The 15,824-nt window shown below is 29.7% G+C and overlaps 2 protein-coding genes across 2 annotated transcripts; both read left to right on the forward strand.

Annotated features, from left to right (window-relative positions):
- The first annotated feature begins 6,379 nt into the window (after positions 1-6,379).
- On the forward strand, positions 6,380-10,968 carry LOC105638591 (KH domain-containing protein SPIN1). Its single transcript, XM_012222419.4, has 7 exons — positions 6,380-6,780; positions 6,885-6,976; positions 8,107-8,258; positions 9,021-9,134; positions 9,263-9,379; positions 9,627-9,770; positions 10,460-10,968. The coding sequence occupies exons 1-7, from the start codon at positions 6,701-6,703 to the stop codon at positions 10,604-10,606; spliced, it is 846 nt and encodes a 281-aa protein (XP_012077809.1). The 5' UTR covers positions 6,380-6,700; the 3' UTR covers positions 10,607-10,968.
- A 1,481-nt stretch (positions 10,969-12,449) lies between these two features.
- LOC105638601 (cytochrome b-c1 complex subunit 8) lies at positions 12,450-14,379 on the forward strand. The gene is made up of 2 exons (XM_012222432.4): positions 12,450-12,717; positions 14,033-14,379. The coding sequence occupies exons 1-2, from the start codon at positions 12,548-12,550 to the stop codon at positions 14,079-14,081; spliced, it is 219 nt and encodes a 72-aa protein (XP_012077822.1). The 5' UTR covers positions 12,450-12,547; the 3' UTR covers positions 14,082-14,379.
- Positions 14,380-15,824: the final 1,445 nt, after the last annotated feature.

The raw sequence follows: 15,824 nt of genomic DNA on the forward strand, positions 1-15,824 counted from the left end.
CTAAAATTCAAAAACAATATTTTTTTAAATATATAATTTTAATTTATTGTATATCCTATACTTATTAATTTGATGTTATATCACTGAAAAAACATTTTTTTATTAAATTTTCATGCTATGTCAGCATTAGCGACAGAGACAGGGGGTCCAGGATGGTCCTACCTTATGATCCAAAAAATTTTTCTTAATGTGTTATGAATTGGCATTTCTTTTTTTTTTTTTTTTTACTTTGCCTTCCTTAATTTCGAAATTTTTTTTTTTAATTCTTTCGAAGGATTAAATCCTGACTCCGGCATTGGTTAGTATCACATAAAAACAGACAAATAATATTACTAAGTTTAGACCAAAATATTACCAAATATAAGCACAAAATACCAAAATGTCGTGGAAAATTTTCCTTAAAAAATTTGAGATAATAATAATAATTATGAGTTTTTGAGTGTACATCAACAATATCTAAACCGCTAAAGAGTTTTTGAGTTTTACTAAATGACATAGATTAAGTTTGACACAACCTGTACACATTTACAATTACATTCTTAGTGTAAAATCAACAATATTGAAACTGGTAAAAAGTTTTTCAGGGACATTACAGTATTTTCACTCATATTAAACTTGGCACGAGTTATGCCAAAAATAATTTTCAATAATATTAATAATAAAATATAAAATGGGAGCTAGCTAGGTAGGAATAATTTGTTGGTATAAAGCTTTCATTTACATATGATTATGTAGAAATATAGATACATAGTCTAATCATTGAAGGCAGGCATATGTCTATGTATAATGAAGAAAATAAAAATGGAGGTGTCAAGTGATTTAAGGTGGGTTGAAAATTAGCTACATTTCTTGTCTTGTGTCTACTTGTCAAATTTTGGTTCACACTCTTGACAGCCCAAGTTTCTTCTACACTATACATATTCCTTGTTTTTTTCTTTCCTTCTTGGAAAATGACAACCTTGATGGATATGCCTTTTAAGATTCAAAATCCGACCGTTAGCTTTTTTTTTTTTTATTTTTTTTTTATTTAAGTGACTGTAAAATGTCAATTGCATCTCAAAAGATAATTACTATATAATTCTTATTGTTTGGTGAAGTCTACTAGTAAGGACCTCGATTTTCATGATTTTTCCTATACCAGTAATTAGCTTTAAGAGTTTTTTTTGATATTTCACAATCATTTAAGGGAAAAATTAACAATTAGACTTTATGATATAACAGAATTATAATGCACGACTAGATAGTAGTATAATTTTGAAAATGAAAATTCTTATTAGTGCATTTAACAAAAACGTATGGACTATATGGTAATTACCCCTTACACATTTAGGTAGATTGAGGAATCTTTTTTTTTTTTTTTTTTTCAAGAGTAAAAGAATATAACCGGGTAGCGTGTAAGCTCATAAGAGGAAGTGAATGTTCGTTTAGGAGTAAAATAATAAAATTCTTATTGTATGTAATTAGATTTCGATTCAAAAGTACTAGGTCTAATATGCATAAATTCATTTTTATACCAAAAATTTTAACTTGCAAAATTATTGCATTCAGTACTTTAATATATAAGATTAGATCAATTAAACACTTATCGAATAGTAAAAAATGTGAAAATTATAATTATAAAAGTTATATTAATTAACAAACATCACAATAATATTATATATATAAATGCTAACAATCTTAAAAGTTATTGTTATTAATATGGAGAGATGTATAGTGTCATTAAAATTGGTAATTTTTGAACAATAAGTCCCTCGAGAGTTTAGAGTGCCACAAAATTTTTCGTGAAAGATACATTTAATATGTATCCAGTGACATAAAATTCAATTCACCTTTTAATCATATAATATAATTAATAATGTGGGGATAAGCAAATAAGGGAGGGGGGAGGAGAGAAAGAAAAGCATTGGAAATGGATTATCTTTGATAGACTTGAAAATATTAATTTGATAATATAAAAGCTTGATTTATAGTAATGCTTTATTTTAAAAATGTGAAAAAAATTAAAAAGAATGATATGTTAATTGTTAAGGAATCCAATAGAAAATAAAAAATAATTATTTAATCTCTTAAATTTATCCTAATCATAACTTTATTGTTCTGATTTGCTATATATATAATATGTTAGATTCATCTTTGAAATTTTGACCCTTTAAATTATTTAGTTTTTCTGTTCAAAAAGTGTCATTTTACACCTATAACATTGAATCCATTTATCATTTACATTTGATACAATGAGCCCATTTGATTTAACTATTCATACCAATTGATAGTTAATCTAGCAGTTGCTAATAGCTGATAGTTGGTCTAGCGATTGCTGATAGCTGATAGCTGGTTTAGTGGTTACTGATAGCTGATAGCTGATAGCTGATAGCTGGTGGTTGATAGTTAGCTTAAGAATGTTGGTATTTAGTAAAATTTTGGTAGCAAATTGTTGTTAAAAAGTAAAATAACCATTAAAGTTATGATTTTTTATTTATATAATATGATAATGTATTATTTTTTAAGGTGAATATATTTTTTATCTTAACGTATTATATAAATAAAAATATGACTTAAATTTTTTAAACTAATATTTACTACAAAATTATTAGTGTTAAATAATTATAAACAAAATGATCATAAGAAATGTTAATTTGAAAAAAAAAATAATGTTATTAGTAATTACTTTTATGATATTTATGTCTAAATAAAATATAAAGACAAAAAAGCTACTAACTTATATGAAAAAACTTTTAAAAGTAGCTAATAGAATCAACAGTTGATATGAACTTCTATCAGCTGGAGTTGCTGATAAAAAAACTAACCAAACACCTACAACCTAAGACATGTTCGATAATACTGGCTATTTAAGTAGTTGTTAGCTATTTTAATAGTTGTTAGATACTAACTATTAGTTGTTAGTTGTTTATATAGTTGTTTGAAGCAAAAATATTTGGTAAAAATAGTTATTTGATTAGTTGTTCAATTTAAAATGATAAAAAAGAACATTTGAATATTGAGTTAAAATGTTAACTTATGATTATAGAAGTAAATTCAATATATATATGAAAAAGAATGTCAATCTATAGTAAATAGTCCAACTATATAAATTGAAATTACTATTATTTCTAAAATGATAATACAATTTCATCACACGTCCCTCTATTACATTAATTATTAAATTATTTTATTTAAATTTTCATATAAAATAATGTAATTTTTTAACATCGTTATAGACTTGCAGTACTATAACAATCATTGGAAAGAAAGATTTTAAACTGACGTTAATATAGGTTAATTAAGGGCTAAGTTATTAAAATTTTTCAATCAAAAAAAAAAAAAAAAGAAAACTCTAAATGCTAGGTGGGGTTAATATTTTAATAAACGCTATCTTATTCATGAAAATTTTTTTTATATTCTACCTTATCGAATGACATCATAATCTACAAAACAACGTGTTTTACCAATTAGATCCTAACTGTTGGATATGAATTAACTATCAATTATCAGCTATACAAAATCGGCTAAATCAAATGTTATTGACGTTACTATTTAGTTTCTTATATTTATTATTAAAGTATTATTTAGTCTTTTACTGAATTGCAAAAAATAAGTAATTAAATAGTTGAACTGAGTTAATTAAATTTCAAAAACTAAACAATAAATTTATTAAATAATAAGATGAAGTTGTAATTATGAAAAAATTTAAGTCTCAGAACAATTATTTACCAAACATGTCTAATCTAAAAGTCTACTAATTACCTCAGATGTTTCCTCTTCATTCTAGAATACTTTGTTAGTGGTAAAAAAAAAAAAAAAAAAAAAATTCTACTAGAAAAATCCTTTAATACATTATTGTCGGATTACATTTTAAATTATATATTATCGATATTATTATCTTTTGCAATTTGAGACCAATTTATTTTAATTGAAATTTGAGTTATATACTAAACATATTTAAATACTTTTATAGCCATTTAATTATTAAATATATATATGCTTATTTTTAAATATATTATTTTAGATACATGTTGATTTGTTTTCCATTTATATGCTATACAAATAAAAATATCAATTAAAAAAAATTATAATATGGGTGTAATGAATAATATATATCATTTTGAATAGTATTATTAAAGCAAGTCAATATAATGTATGATAAATCAAGGTATGGGGAAAAGAAAGATCTCTACCAAGAACCAAAAAGTAGAATAGAGATACCAACTCAAATATTAAATTACTATATAGTCCTTGATCTAATTAATAATCTATTTAATAATATGGAGTAGTATTACCTTAAAAAAAAAGTACATATATAGTTTCAATATTTCAATTTTGTTAATTAAATATTTTTAATTTTATTATTAAAAAATTCCAAAATGCCATTATTATTATTATTATTATTACTAAAATTATAATATTTAGGATTTGTTCAGTAAAATTAATTAATTTAGTAGTTATTAATTAATTTAATAACGTTTAGCTGTTAATTGTTAGTTGTTTTAATAATTTTTTATAAAATACTAAAATTTTACATGAGTTAATTTTTTATAAAAAGCTAATTTAACTTATTAATTTAAAGGGTGTTGACTATTTAAAAACGGTTACCGGATAACGCCGGAGTATAATTAAGTGATAAATAAATATCTCATAAGTTGAAAAAATAATAAATAAATAAAAAACACTACCCTCGTGTTAACGGTGGAGGACGTATGGCTCTCTAGCCGTTCTATTTCCATTGATGCGAATATCCAAGAACCGACAAGTTTCAATTTTCACGCTCTACTGCAGAGCGTGCAAATTCATGTCTCGTACATCAGGCCGTAATTCCACGTTCGTGTTCAGCACTCGCTCTCCTTCGAGAGTTGTAAAACAATATACGTTGCATCACTATCAGGGGCCAACTTGATCTTCGAAGAGAGACCCGTATTCTGATACACCCACCCCCCCTTCTTTTCCTTTCCTTTCCTTTCCCTCCTTGCAAACCTTTTTTTGACTTCCTCCTCTAGTTTCCTTCCTTCTCTTTCTTTCCACCCATCTATATTACTCTTTCTTAGTTTTAAAATTAGGAAAATTTTGCCTTTCCTTCCTTCTCTTTCTTTCCACCCATCTAAATTACTCTTCTCAGTTTTAAAATTAAGTTTTTGCCTACACTCAGGTGTGAATGGTTGCAGTAGCGAATTTATAAATATTTTTTTTAAGAATTAATAAATAATTTTTTTTGCCAAAAATCGAGTAAAAAGCATAAATAAATTGATTTTATGAATAAATATAAACAAATAGACTTGAATAATTAGAAAATTCTAAAAAGAAAGAGAGATCAATTGACTCGGGTTTTTATTAAGTGGATCCGCCACTAATGGTCTCATAAATAAACCCAATAAAAAAGTGTTTTTTAAAAAATATTATTATTTTATATTTTCTTCTTTGCATGATCAGAAATATCATCGCTTGAATTGAAACAGTTATTTATAATTGCTCTTTGGTGTATAAATGGGGCACTAAGAATAAATATTTAAAGATTGTTTCCGATTCAAACTAGACTGAAACAATTTGAAAAACATGAGAATTATAATTATTCAATTTTCAATTAGAATAAATCATTTCATAAAAGAAAAAATCTAAATCAATTTAAACTGGATTAATTCAATTCCTTCTTTGAAAAAGTTAAAATCCGTCATTATAGTTGATAGAATTTGCAATGCCTGGTATGAAGAATCAAATACTTAAATTGACTTTTTCTTTATTGAATCAAAATGAGATTTTCTATTTTCAAAGAAATTTTCTTGCCTTTTTCTTTTTTACATAACATGCCTTTTAATTTTCAGTATTTAATAATAATAATAATAATAATAATCCATCTGTTCTCATAATTTTTATTATTTTCCTTTTCCATCCATTGTTTTATTATTTTAACAGTGAATAATATTTGAATTTTTCTATTTTACTCTTATTTAATAAATATAATAATTAAACTACTATATTCACATTAATTAAATCTTGATATAAACAAAATTAACATATCGATATCTAATCTTTCAATAAAATTCTATTTGATCGAATGTTTGACTAGTTTAAAAAATAATTTAATTATATTCATTTAATTTTATGAATATAATTTAAGAGTATATTCGAAGTAAAAATTATAGTTTATATTAATTAAATTTTTTTAATTTATGTGCAAATTTAAAACTGGATACAGATTATGGGAGGAGAAAGAATAGTTAAAGTTTGTTTTTAACAAGAGATGTCATATAATTTTTGAACATTAATATTGAAATTGATTAAAAATTTAAATTTTTATATTTTGACTAAAATTTTCTTTCCTCCCTTGTTTCTTTCCTTCTATTTCTTTCCATCCATCGTCTCCTCCTGTCTCATATGGGTAACCATTTGTATATGGTTACCTGTAAAAAAGAATTTCTACGACAAAGAATGGCCAAAGGCCAACAAAAGGCAAACAAAGCACCATTAAAACCCCGCTCCCATATTTAAACCCCACCATTACTGCACCACAAAAAAGCCCACTCTTCATTTTGCACCCACCATTTATTAATTTTTTTTCCCCTCTCTCCCTTTCTTTTCCCTTTCACACAACAGTAGAGGCAGCTCTTCCCTTCCCTTACCTTAACTCACTTTTCCACTTTCTTCTTCTCCTACTTCTTCTCTTGGCTTTTTTTTTTTTCTGTTTGTTTTTTCTATTTCTTTCAAGCCCATATTCATGTCAGGCTTATATGCACAAAATTTTTCACCTGCAAGAACTCTATCACCGCATATAAGAACAACCCCTGATGTCGAAAGGTAGCTAATATAAAAATTATGAATTTTCCAAGAAAAAAAAATTTATATGGTTTTTGATTGAATCTGTTTTCTTTTTTTATTTTGTATTTTCTTGTATTTTTCAGTGGTCAGTATTTGACAGAGCTTTTAGAAGAGCACCAGAAGCTTGGACCCTTTGCTCGAGTCCTACCTATATGTAGCCGACTTTTGAATCAAGGTTTATTTTTTTAGGTTTTAATTTCGATCTATATTTTCCCTGTACGTTTGTTTCATTTCCTATTTATAGTTTTGGTTTTGTGTGTGTTTAATCCTATTTTCTCTTCTTTGTATTTGAGAATGATAAAAAGAAAAACCTGAACTTTTGCTGTGTTGTTATTTTTAAGTTGTATTGAGTGGGTACTAAATTAGAACTGGATATGTCATCTTCTCCTGTAAAATTTGACTGCTTGAGTTGTGCAATGATATATACTGCATTCAATTTATCAATTATCATTTTTTCAAAGCTTTAGCAAAGAGTTTTCTTGAACCTTTTATGTGTGCATTGCTCAACAATATGTATTGACAATGCTACTACTTAATGAAGGAATCTGTATATTTAGATCAATCACTAGTATCTTTTGTTTGATGCCATTGATGGGTATCTGCTTAATGACATTGAGAACAAAATAGCATAACATATTATAACATTACGTTGTCAACCAAAGCATTCCTTTGAATATTTTAGGAACCTTGGATGAGTATATGGTTTCTTTTCGGTTAAATGAGTAATGGGCAAGAAGAGGTTTGACTAGCTTGTTTATCCGTTGAGAGTTCAGTTGTCACAGTTCCAGCATATCAAGATCTAGAGTAGATAAGTAATTCAGTTTTCAGGATTAGAAATTACTTCTAATCATTGTGCAATAGCCCAGAGTGCTTAATTTTGGTGAATATTGTTAATTTTGTGGCTTAAAGTGTAGTGAATCAACTTTTGTGTAACATAAGTCCTCCTCTGTAGTTTGCTACTATGGCAGAACATATTTTGTAGAGACATTGTCTACAACGGATATCATATCACTACTCAATGTGGTATAACCTCTCAAATTACGCATTTTTTTTTATCTTTAACAGGTGTTGTTGGATAACGTTGATGAGTATTGTAATAACTCTCCAGTTTATTTGAGTTCTATTTGTAGTTTACACCGGATTTCACGTACCTGTTTACACTTGTTTCCACACATCTTCTCCACCTCTTAGTTCTGGATATGTTTTCACAAGGAAAATAGTTCATAAACTTCTTTTTTATTTATTTATTTTTTTTGAAGAACTAAAAAGGACAAATTAAGTACATTGCTATTTTGTGTTGAACAGAGATATTGCGAGTTTCTGGAATGCTCCCCAACCAGGGGTTGAGCGACTTTGATAGACCACAACGCGGAAGCTTAAACCTTATGGCTTCTTCAGATATACTGCCAAATAATAGAGGAACGGGCTTCCTTGGGTGGAATGGCCTGCAAAATGAAGTAAGTTTTTGGAACTAATTGGAATACAGTCTCTTAGTTTTGTATTCCTGTTTGTATTTGCTTGTCTTTTTGCAAAATAACAATTTTGGTTCACATTCACTTACTTATTCTATCCTAGAAAATTTATACGCATGAAATGGAAATAATTTGATGTCTAAAATAAAAAAAACGAAGCAGATATGAAATGTACAATATCAATTTTCTTTGATTAGATATACTTGCTTACTATTGTGCCTTACTAACTCATCTAGACCACAGCAGGTTTGAAGCAGGGATAAGTTATTCTCTTCTCTGGCAAAAGCCAGTTCAGTTTCAAGTTCAAGCCTTTCAAAAAGTCCTAGGCATCTAGTTCGAGCAAAGTTTTGTTCTTATGTTATTGTTTGTCTTAGAAAGCTACAGAAGAAAAATTCTTTCTACTTTTTTGTCATCAGGAACCTCTGTTTTGAATGTCAAGCATGTTTGATTTTGCTTTGTGCATGAGTATTCTTAAATTGGTCAAAATTTTTTAATTTCTGGCTTTCTGCCATTGAATATCCAGTCATTACTCTTTTTCCCATTAATAACCACCTCAATATGGGTACCTGGTCAAACCAAATTACTGCTAGTAGTCGTCTGTAATTGTAAAGTTTGTCTTGCATATTACTCAAAGACCTGAACTTTGCTTCATGTTTTCTTGATCTCCTGGCTCCTTTTTTCCCCTTTCCAATTTCAGTACCGAACTACCAGTTACAGTAGTATGACTTTATCTTATTTATGTGACAGAGATTAGGATCACAGGGAATCAATATGGACTGGCAAGCAGCACCAGCAAGCCCAAGTGCCTATATTGTGAAGAAAATTTTGCGTTTGGATATTCCTGTTGATAGCTATCCAAATGTGAGCTATTCTATTTGTGATGCATTAAATTGTTATCCTTGTATTTATATATAATTTCTGCAATTTTTGGATTTCTTACAATATGGAATTCAAAAGTAACATAATATTTGATTTGTTTGGGAGTTTAGTTCAACTTTGTAGGCCGACTTCTGGGCCCTAGGGGCAATTCCTTGAAACGAGTAGAAGCTTCTACAGGCTGTCGTGTCTATATCAGAGGAAAAGGTTCAATAAAAGACCCAGAAAAGGTAATATATTTCTTGTGAATCCAGTCAACAATTCCCATTCCAAGAATTTGTGATTGAAGATTTGAATTCTTTTACTTCTTAGCTTATTCAGTTGATTTGATCAATTTACACCATGTAATTTCTCACCAGTCAACATGTGCAGCTTGATTATTTGCCGATTTATTTTCACTCTTCTTTTTTTCTGCTGTCTGTTTGGTATGCCAATGTCTAAAATAGATTTTTCCTTTACTCTGTTTTATTTTTAAAGGAAGAATCATTAAGGGGAAGACCAGGATATGAGCATCTGAGTGATCCACTGCACATCTTAATTGAGGGTGAACTACCTGTCAATATTATTGACATGCAGTTGAGACAAGCACAGGAGATCATTGAAGAACTTCTTAAACCTGTGGTATAACTACCATCCTCATCCTTTCTCTGAATTTTATTTACCATCTAATGCATTGGGGATGCTACTATTATATTTATCTTATATGATAGTTTCATTTTACAAATTTGGCTCTCTCTGTGTCATTCTTCGACTTTTTTTTTTATCATTTTGTCTTGTTATCCCGATCAAATTGCAAATTATGATGGTTAATTCTTCCTTATATCCTGCTGAGTTGTGCTGACCACCATTGTGTTGGATTCCTCAGAGGATAATGCTATCAATGTCAGATCGCATGCATTGGATGTCCCCTTTGCTTACTCGTCATGCTAAGGGGTGTGCACAATATGGTTTGGTTTGGTTTAGAGTGATTTTCAAACCAAATCAAACCTAATAAAAAATTTTGTTTTCATATTTTTTTTTTCCAAAAATGAACCAAACCATTAATGACAAAGACCAGATCGGACCAATTTGAAATATTGCACTCTAGAGCATTTCTTCTGCTCATCACGCAATTGCATCAATTTGACTGGCATGCTAATCCATAGTATGGTTGAACCCTTTTATACTCAAGGCATTAAGTAAGGGTTTTCAGGGTATCTTCTGTACTCCTCCCGTATTAATATGTATTGGTAGATGGTCCCTTTCCTTCATTAAAAAATCATTGACTTGCCTTCCAAGGCATTTACTTTTCTCCAACTTTCAATTTGCAGGATGAGTCACAGGATATCTATAAGAGGCAACAGCTAAGAGAATTAGCAATGTTGAATTCAAACTATAGGGAAGAAAGCCCTCGACCAAGTGGTAGCATTTCACCTTTCACTTCAAGTGGAATGAAGCGTGCCAAAACCGGTCAATAGTACTTCACGATCCAATCTACTCACTGGTTTATCTAAAAAACTCTTGATTATTATTATTATTATTATTAATATTATTATTATTACCATTTATTGCTTATCATTATATGTCAATCCTGTATAGCTGCAAAAGAAGTGATTTGCAAAATTGCTGGTAGTTCAACCCTGGCTATTTATTGGGTAACATAAACATTAACAAGGGAAAGGAAATAGAAAATTCATTTGTTGTAACTTCTCTCCATATAATTGCTTGCAGGTGTACAAGTATTAACAATTATTAAATTTGTTCTGTAATTAACATGAACTTTTTTGTTGAAATAGCCTGTAATATATGCCAACAGTGAAATCAAGAAACTTTTTTCATAGATGACTTCCAGTCTTTCAGAAATTGTGAATTCTTCTCTTGGAAAGATTATTTTTCTTATAGTAGTTATCAGTTTGTGGCACTCCAAAACCAGATTCTGGCAAGAGCTTTTGTTCGAAAAAAGACTTAGGTTTAAATGGTTGCCCCTTTCCAGTTAGGGGCATCAGGGCCATCAGATTGTGCTGGCGAGGAACCGGTTAAGCCTGTTCCAGAACTTGCCTTTGGCCATGCTACTTGTGTATGAATTTCAGATAGAATTTATTTGTAAATAAATTTTTTAAGGTTGGAACATATTAAAAAATTATAAATTTATTTACTTTTATTTCTAAAATATTATTAGTCTAATAATTTTAGAAGGCTAGAAGGATAGATATTTTTGTAATAAATAATAATAATAATAATTATTATTATTATTATTAGCCATACATCTGAGCCAGCTATATTATGTTACTAAAACACTCTTGTATTGTCCATTGACAATCTTAATTCTTTTTACCCTCAATGAGGGAAAGGTTCTAAGAGTTTGAATCTATAAGGATATTTACTAATAGATGGATCAACCATTGTAGCATTTCTAATTCTAATTCTATTTCATAATATTTGTCACGTTTGGAATTTCATGTTCTTTGAGGAAATTATTAAATTTGTCTAAGTTACAATAAATTATTGAATAAAATGACTATATTATTCTTAGTTTAATATTAATTCTCCAAGAAAACTATTAAATTGAAGTAATAATTATTGGTCATATAAAAAAGGCAAACACGGAAAAAATTAATTTATTACTTTTTGAAACCACAAATGTGATATATTTAAGAACAAATGTGATAATATAATATTTTTCAGAGTTTGATAAAGTGAATTGGTAAAATAGAATAATATTGACAATACTAGAACAATTAATTTTTTAATACCTAAATATTATCCTGACGTGTAAGGATTATTTTATAGAATAAAGTGATAAGGAAGAAAAATATTAGGGACAATTTTTTTTTACTAATTATTACTTACTTTTGATTTTTTACATAGCGCGTGGGTTTACAACTTTACATTGTGAGAGTGAAGAAAAGAAAAAAAAAACTCCTATAATGAAAAAGCAATAATCTAATAGTATTTCTCATTCTAAGGTATCTTGATATTTCTATTCCTAATTATTTCCATTTCCAAACACTATTAATGGTAATCAAATTATCATTTCCATTCCCTATATTAGTCATTTCATTTCTCATACTTTGCTATTCGATTCCAAGTAAACAAACAGGCCTTAGAGTTTAAACTATGACATCTACAACATAATTAATCTTCATCAAACATTGATTAAAATCAATTTAATTTTTTTATTTATAGTAACTAAATTTTATCTATAAATTTCAACATGATTATTGAATTTTAAGAGAAATTAATCGGGCCATGGCCCAATGGGCTTCATATAACAGGAATATGAAATGGTCAAATTTTCATGGCTATTAATATAAAGAAAAAATTTATTTACATGAAAAAGAAAAACGAAAAGGAAGAAGTAGAGGTGGGTTTTGCTGAAGAACAGCGTCAATCGAAGGAACCCTAAGAAGAAAGGAGAGATGGGGAAACAACCAGTAAGAATGAAGGCGGTGGTTTACGCTCTTTCGCCATTTCAGCAGAAGATAATGCCTGGTTTATGGAAGGATCTGCCTAACAAGATCCATCACAAGGTGTCAGAGAACTGGATCAGCGCCACCCTCCTTCTCACCCCTCTCATCGGCACCTACACGTATTCACTCTACACTCTCTCTCTCTCTCTCTCTCTAATTTTATCTGCGATATTGTTTCTCATATGAAAACCCTAATTTCCCCCGTTTATTTGGATTTATGAATAGTAGAAGACAAAACCATTAAGACTGATTGATGTATCGAATTTATGCCTTGTTTTTTTATATGAAACACTAATTATTGTATCATCAAATATATGCATCATTCATTCTATGTTAAACGATTATCAATTTTGGGTTTTGATTGGTGGGTTCTCGAACTGGTAATAAAGATTATTATGAGTTTTTGCTGCTTCTCCTCGAGTTTACATCTGCATAAAAATGTCACAATCAAATAATTACCCTTATTCTTTGCTATATTGCTGTTTTATGTTTTTGTGAATAATTGGCATTTTTTATAAGGTTTATGTTAAGCTCAGGCTCAGCAAGCATTTGCATGGTTAAGGTTGGTTATGGGGAAAAGATTTTCCAGGGATCTGCCAAAAGTTTTCTATTCTTCTCTTTTTTTTTTTTTTTTTTTTTTTTTTTTTTTTTTTTTTTTTTTTTTTTTTTTTTTTTTGAATCCTAATTATCATGTCTCATCTATTAGAAACTTGTACGATAATCTTGGATTTTGATATGCCTATTGTGGTTAGGCATAAAAATTTGTAGATTAAGCGCATTAGAAATTTGGAAGTGTTTATGAATACTTGTGTGCATTGATTGAGAGTTGCATGTTTCTATTTCTATTCTCTTGCTTCAGGTGCCTTTTTCATCAGTTAATAATGAGAAATGGTTGATGATATTCTGGAGAATCCTAGGATTATACTCCGGGTGTATATGTATTTAATTTATTAAATAGTCCTATATTTATTTTGGTCAACTAACAAGCCCAGCTCATTAGTTAAAGACTTGAGCTTTAGCCTAGCTCTAGCTTTGAAGGTCAACTTTGAGTTCATCTCTTTAGAAAAAATTGAGCTTGACTTGACTCGGGCTTGATTTACAATAAAAAAATATATTTGCGGCTTGTTTTAGGCTCAAGTTTGATAGGTAAGCTTTAGATTGAGCTCATGGACCTTATAATCGAGCTGGCTCGCGAGCCTCATTTCAAAGCTTGAGCTCGCTCCTTTGTTATATGAGCTCACAAGCGGCTTGGCTCGCTTTTAACCCTAATGGAAACTATATCCAATACTGAGCTGGAGGTATTTCTGTCTATAAAGTGTTTTACTTTGTAACCTCATGTTTGCACTTTGTTTCATTGCTTGTTTCTTAATTGTTCTTTTTATTAGTTCTAGCTAATCAGATTCTCTTGCTTTCCTTGTCTTGTAAAACATGTAGGTATGTGCAGAACTACCAGGAGAAGGAAAAGTTGGAACACAGGTTCTGAGGTCATCTTCCTTGTCGAAGGAGTGTCTTATTATTATTTTTTTTTTTTTGGTGGAAGACTCCATAATTTTTCTTGTGTTACTAGAAAATAAGCTGAGTGCTTGGCTGTTAGATACAGTTGCAGTGTGGAAAACTTAGTGACTATTGTTTATGGATCGTTCTGGTTTTTAGCCAATGTTGAAAATTTCAATTTGTCCTTGGCACTGGCTTGTTGTCTGAACTGCGAAATGTTGAACAAAGCTGGTGTTGAACTCTTGTTTTTGTGTTTGGACAGAATTAAAGAAAAATCTTGCCTATGATTTTAGTGCTTACCGCTCCATTAGACGTCCCATGTTCTATGACTTACACCTTCATTAATCTAATGCCCGGTGTCCCCAAAACTCCATTCAGTTATGATCCAATGATTTTGTTTGCAGTTATTTGGAGATCCAAGTTGGTATGAGCACTGTTGTCACATTTCGTCTGTGCGATTTGTTTTAGTTTTCATTGGGTGTAACGGACAGAAAAATCATCTTTTTCTTTCTTTAATTTTTGTCATGAAGATGATATTGCTTTGTGTTATCTTGGCATGAATTGTAACATTTGTGCTAAGAATGGGAAATTTTGTCATAGATATTTTGATTTCATATTGCTATGGTGGGTGTATACAGGGGAAAAAAATTGGTCATCCTATTTATAAGAAATAACTGTGCTGTTCGTAAATTATAGTAAAACTGTCTTTACGTCTAAAAGTCCGAACCTTAGTTTTTGATGGAAGGATAGTTTAGGAATCTATGGTTAGGGAAAAGTCCAAAGAGCGCAGACTAGCCACGGAGCTTGGATACGGTTTCCCGATCGGAGATCCATGGATCACAGACGGTATCTCCCCATGGCTTGGCCGGGATAGAACCAGAGCTTAGTAAGCAGGGCCTCCAACTGATTCTACCATAGAGGCCATCGATAGAGTGATTCTACCGATGGCTTGGCCGGGATAGAACCAGCGCTTAGTAAGCAGGGCCTCCAACTGATTCTACCATAGAGGCCATCGATAGAGTGATTCTACCGTTGAATTTGATTTGATTTGATTTCAAATTTAGGCCTCCAACTGATTCTACCATAGAGGCCATCGATAGAGTGATTCTACTGTTGAATTTGATTTGATTTGATTTCAAATTCAGATAGTTCCGCCGTAATTTAGGGGCATGAAATTTTAGGGGTATGAAATTTTCTTTAAACATGGTAAGATTATAGCGGAGAATAATAACATTTTGTATTGGTATAGAAATAATTTTGTGCAGTTAAATATTAATTTTTTAATTACAATTCATTAGATTAAATTTTAATCTAGTAACTTGTTACCGATTGAACCCGTAGATGGAGAGAGATTATTCACAGCAGATTGGTTTCGTCAATTTTGAAGAGGAACAAAGAAGCCATTACTGATATCAAAGGAAGATGATGGCATTTAATGGTTTTAGGCAACAGTCATCAACATTCTTCTTCAATATCTTTGAACTTTAAATCTTCACCTGTGGTATGCGTTCTATCCTCGTATTTTGAACTGTATCAGATTGTAAATCAATTTTTCCTTGAGCTTATGTATTGTCTTCTGACAAAATGGAAAGATGGGCGAGAAAGCTGCATAACCAGATTATAAATTTCTTGGATAATACACAGATTAGCTAAAACAAGTCTTACTCGTGAATTTTGCTTAAATCCTTCCTACCAATTGTGTTAGTTTATAAAAGCTCTATATGTTGTAATT

This window comes from Jatropha curcas, chromosome 9 (genome assembly GCF_041381405.1).
Source record: "Jatropha curcas cultivar XTBG-Jc1 chromosome 9, XTBG_Jcur_1.0, whole genome shotgun sequence".
In the NCBI taxonomy this organism is placed as follows: domain Eukaryota; kingdom Viridiplantae; phylum Streptophyta; class Magnoliopsida; order Malpighiales; family Euphorbiaceae; genus Jatropha; species Jatropha curcas.

Coding starts and splice junctions, on each gene's coding strand:
- LOC105638591 (XM_012222419.4), top strand. CDS start 6,701: ATGTCAGGCTTATATGCACAAAATTTTTCACCTGCAAGAACTCTATCA. Junction 8,259..9,020: donor GGAATGGCCTGCAAAATGAA/GTAAGTTTTTGG, acceptor TTTATGTGACAG/AGATTAGGATCACAGGGAAT. Junction 9,771..10,459: donor AAGAACTTCTTAAACCTGTG/GTATAACTACCA, acceptor TTCAATTTGCAG/GATGAGTCACAGGATATCTA.
- LOC105638601 (XM_012222432.4), top strand. CDS start 12,548: ATGGGGAAACAACCAGTAAGAATGAAGGCGGTGGTTTACGCTCTTTCG. Junction 12,718..14,032: donor CCTCTCATCGGCACCTACAC/GTATTCACTCTA, acceptor TAAAACATGTAG/GTATGTGCAGAACTACCAGG.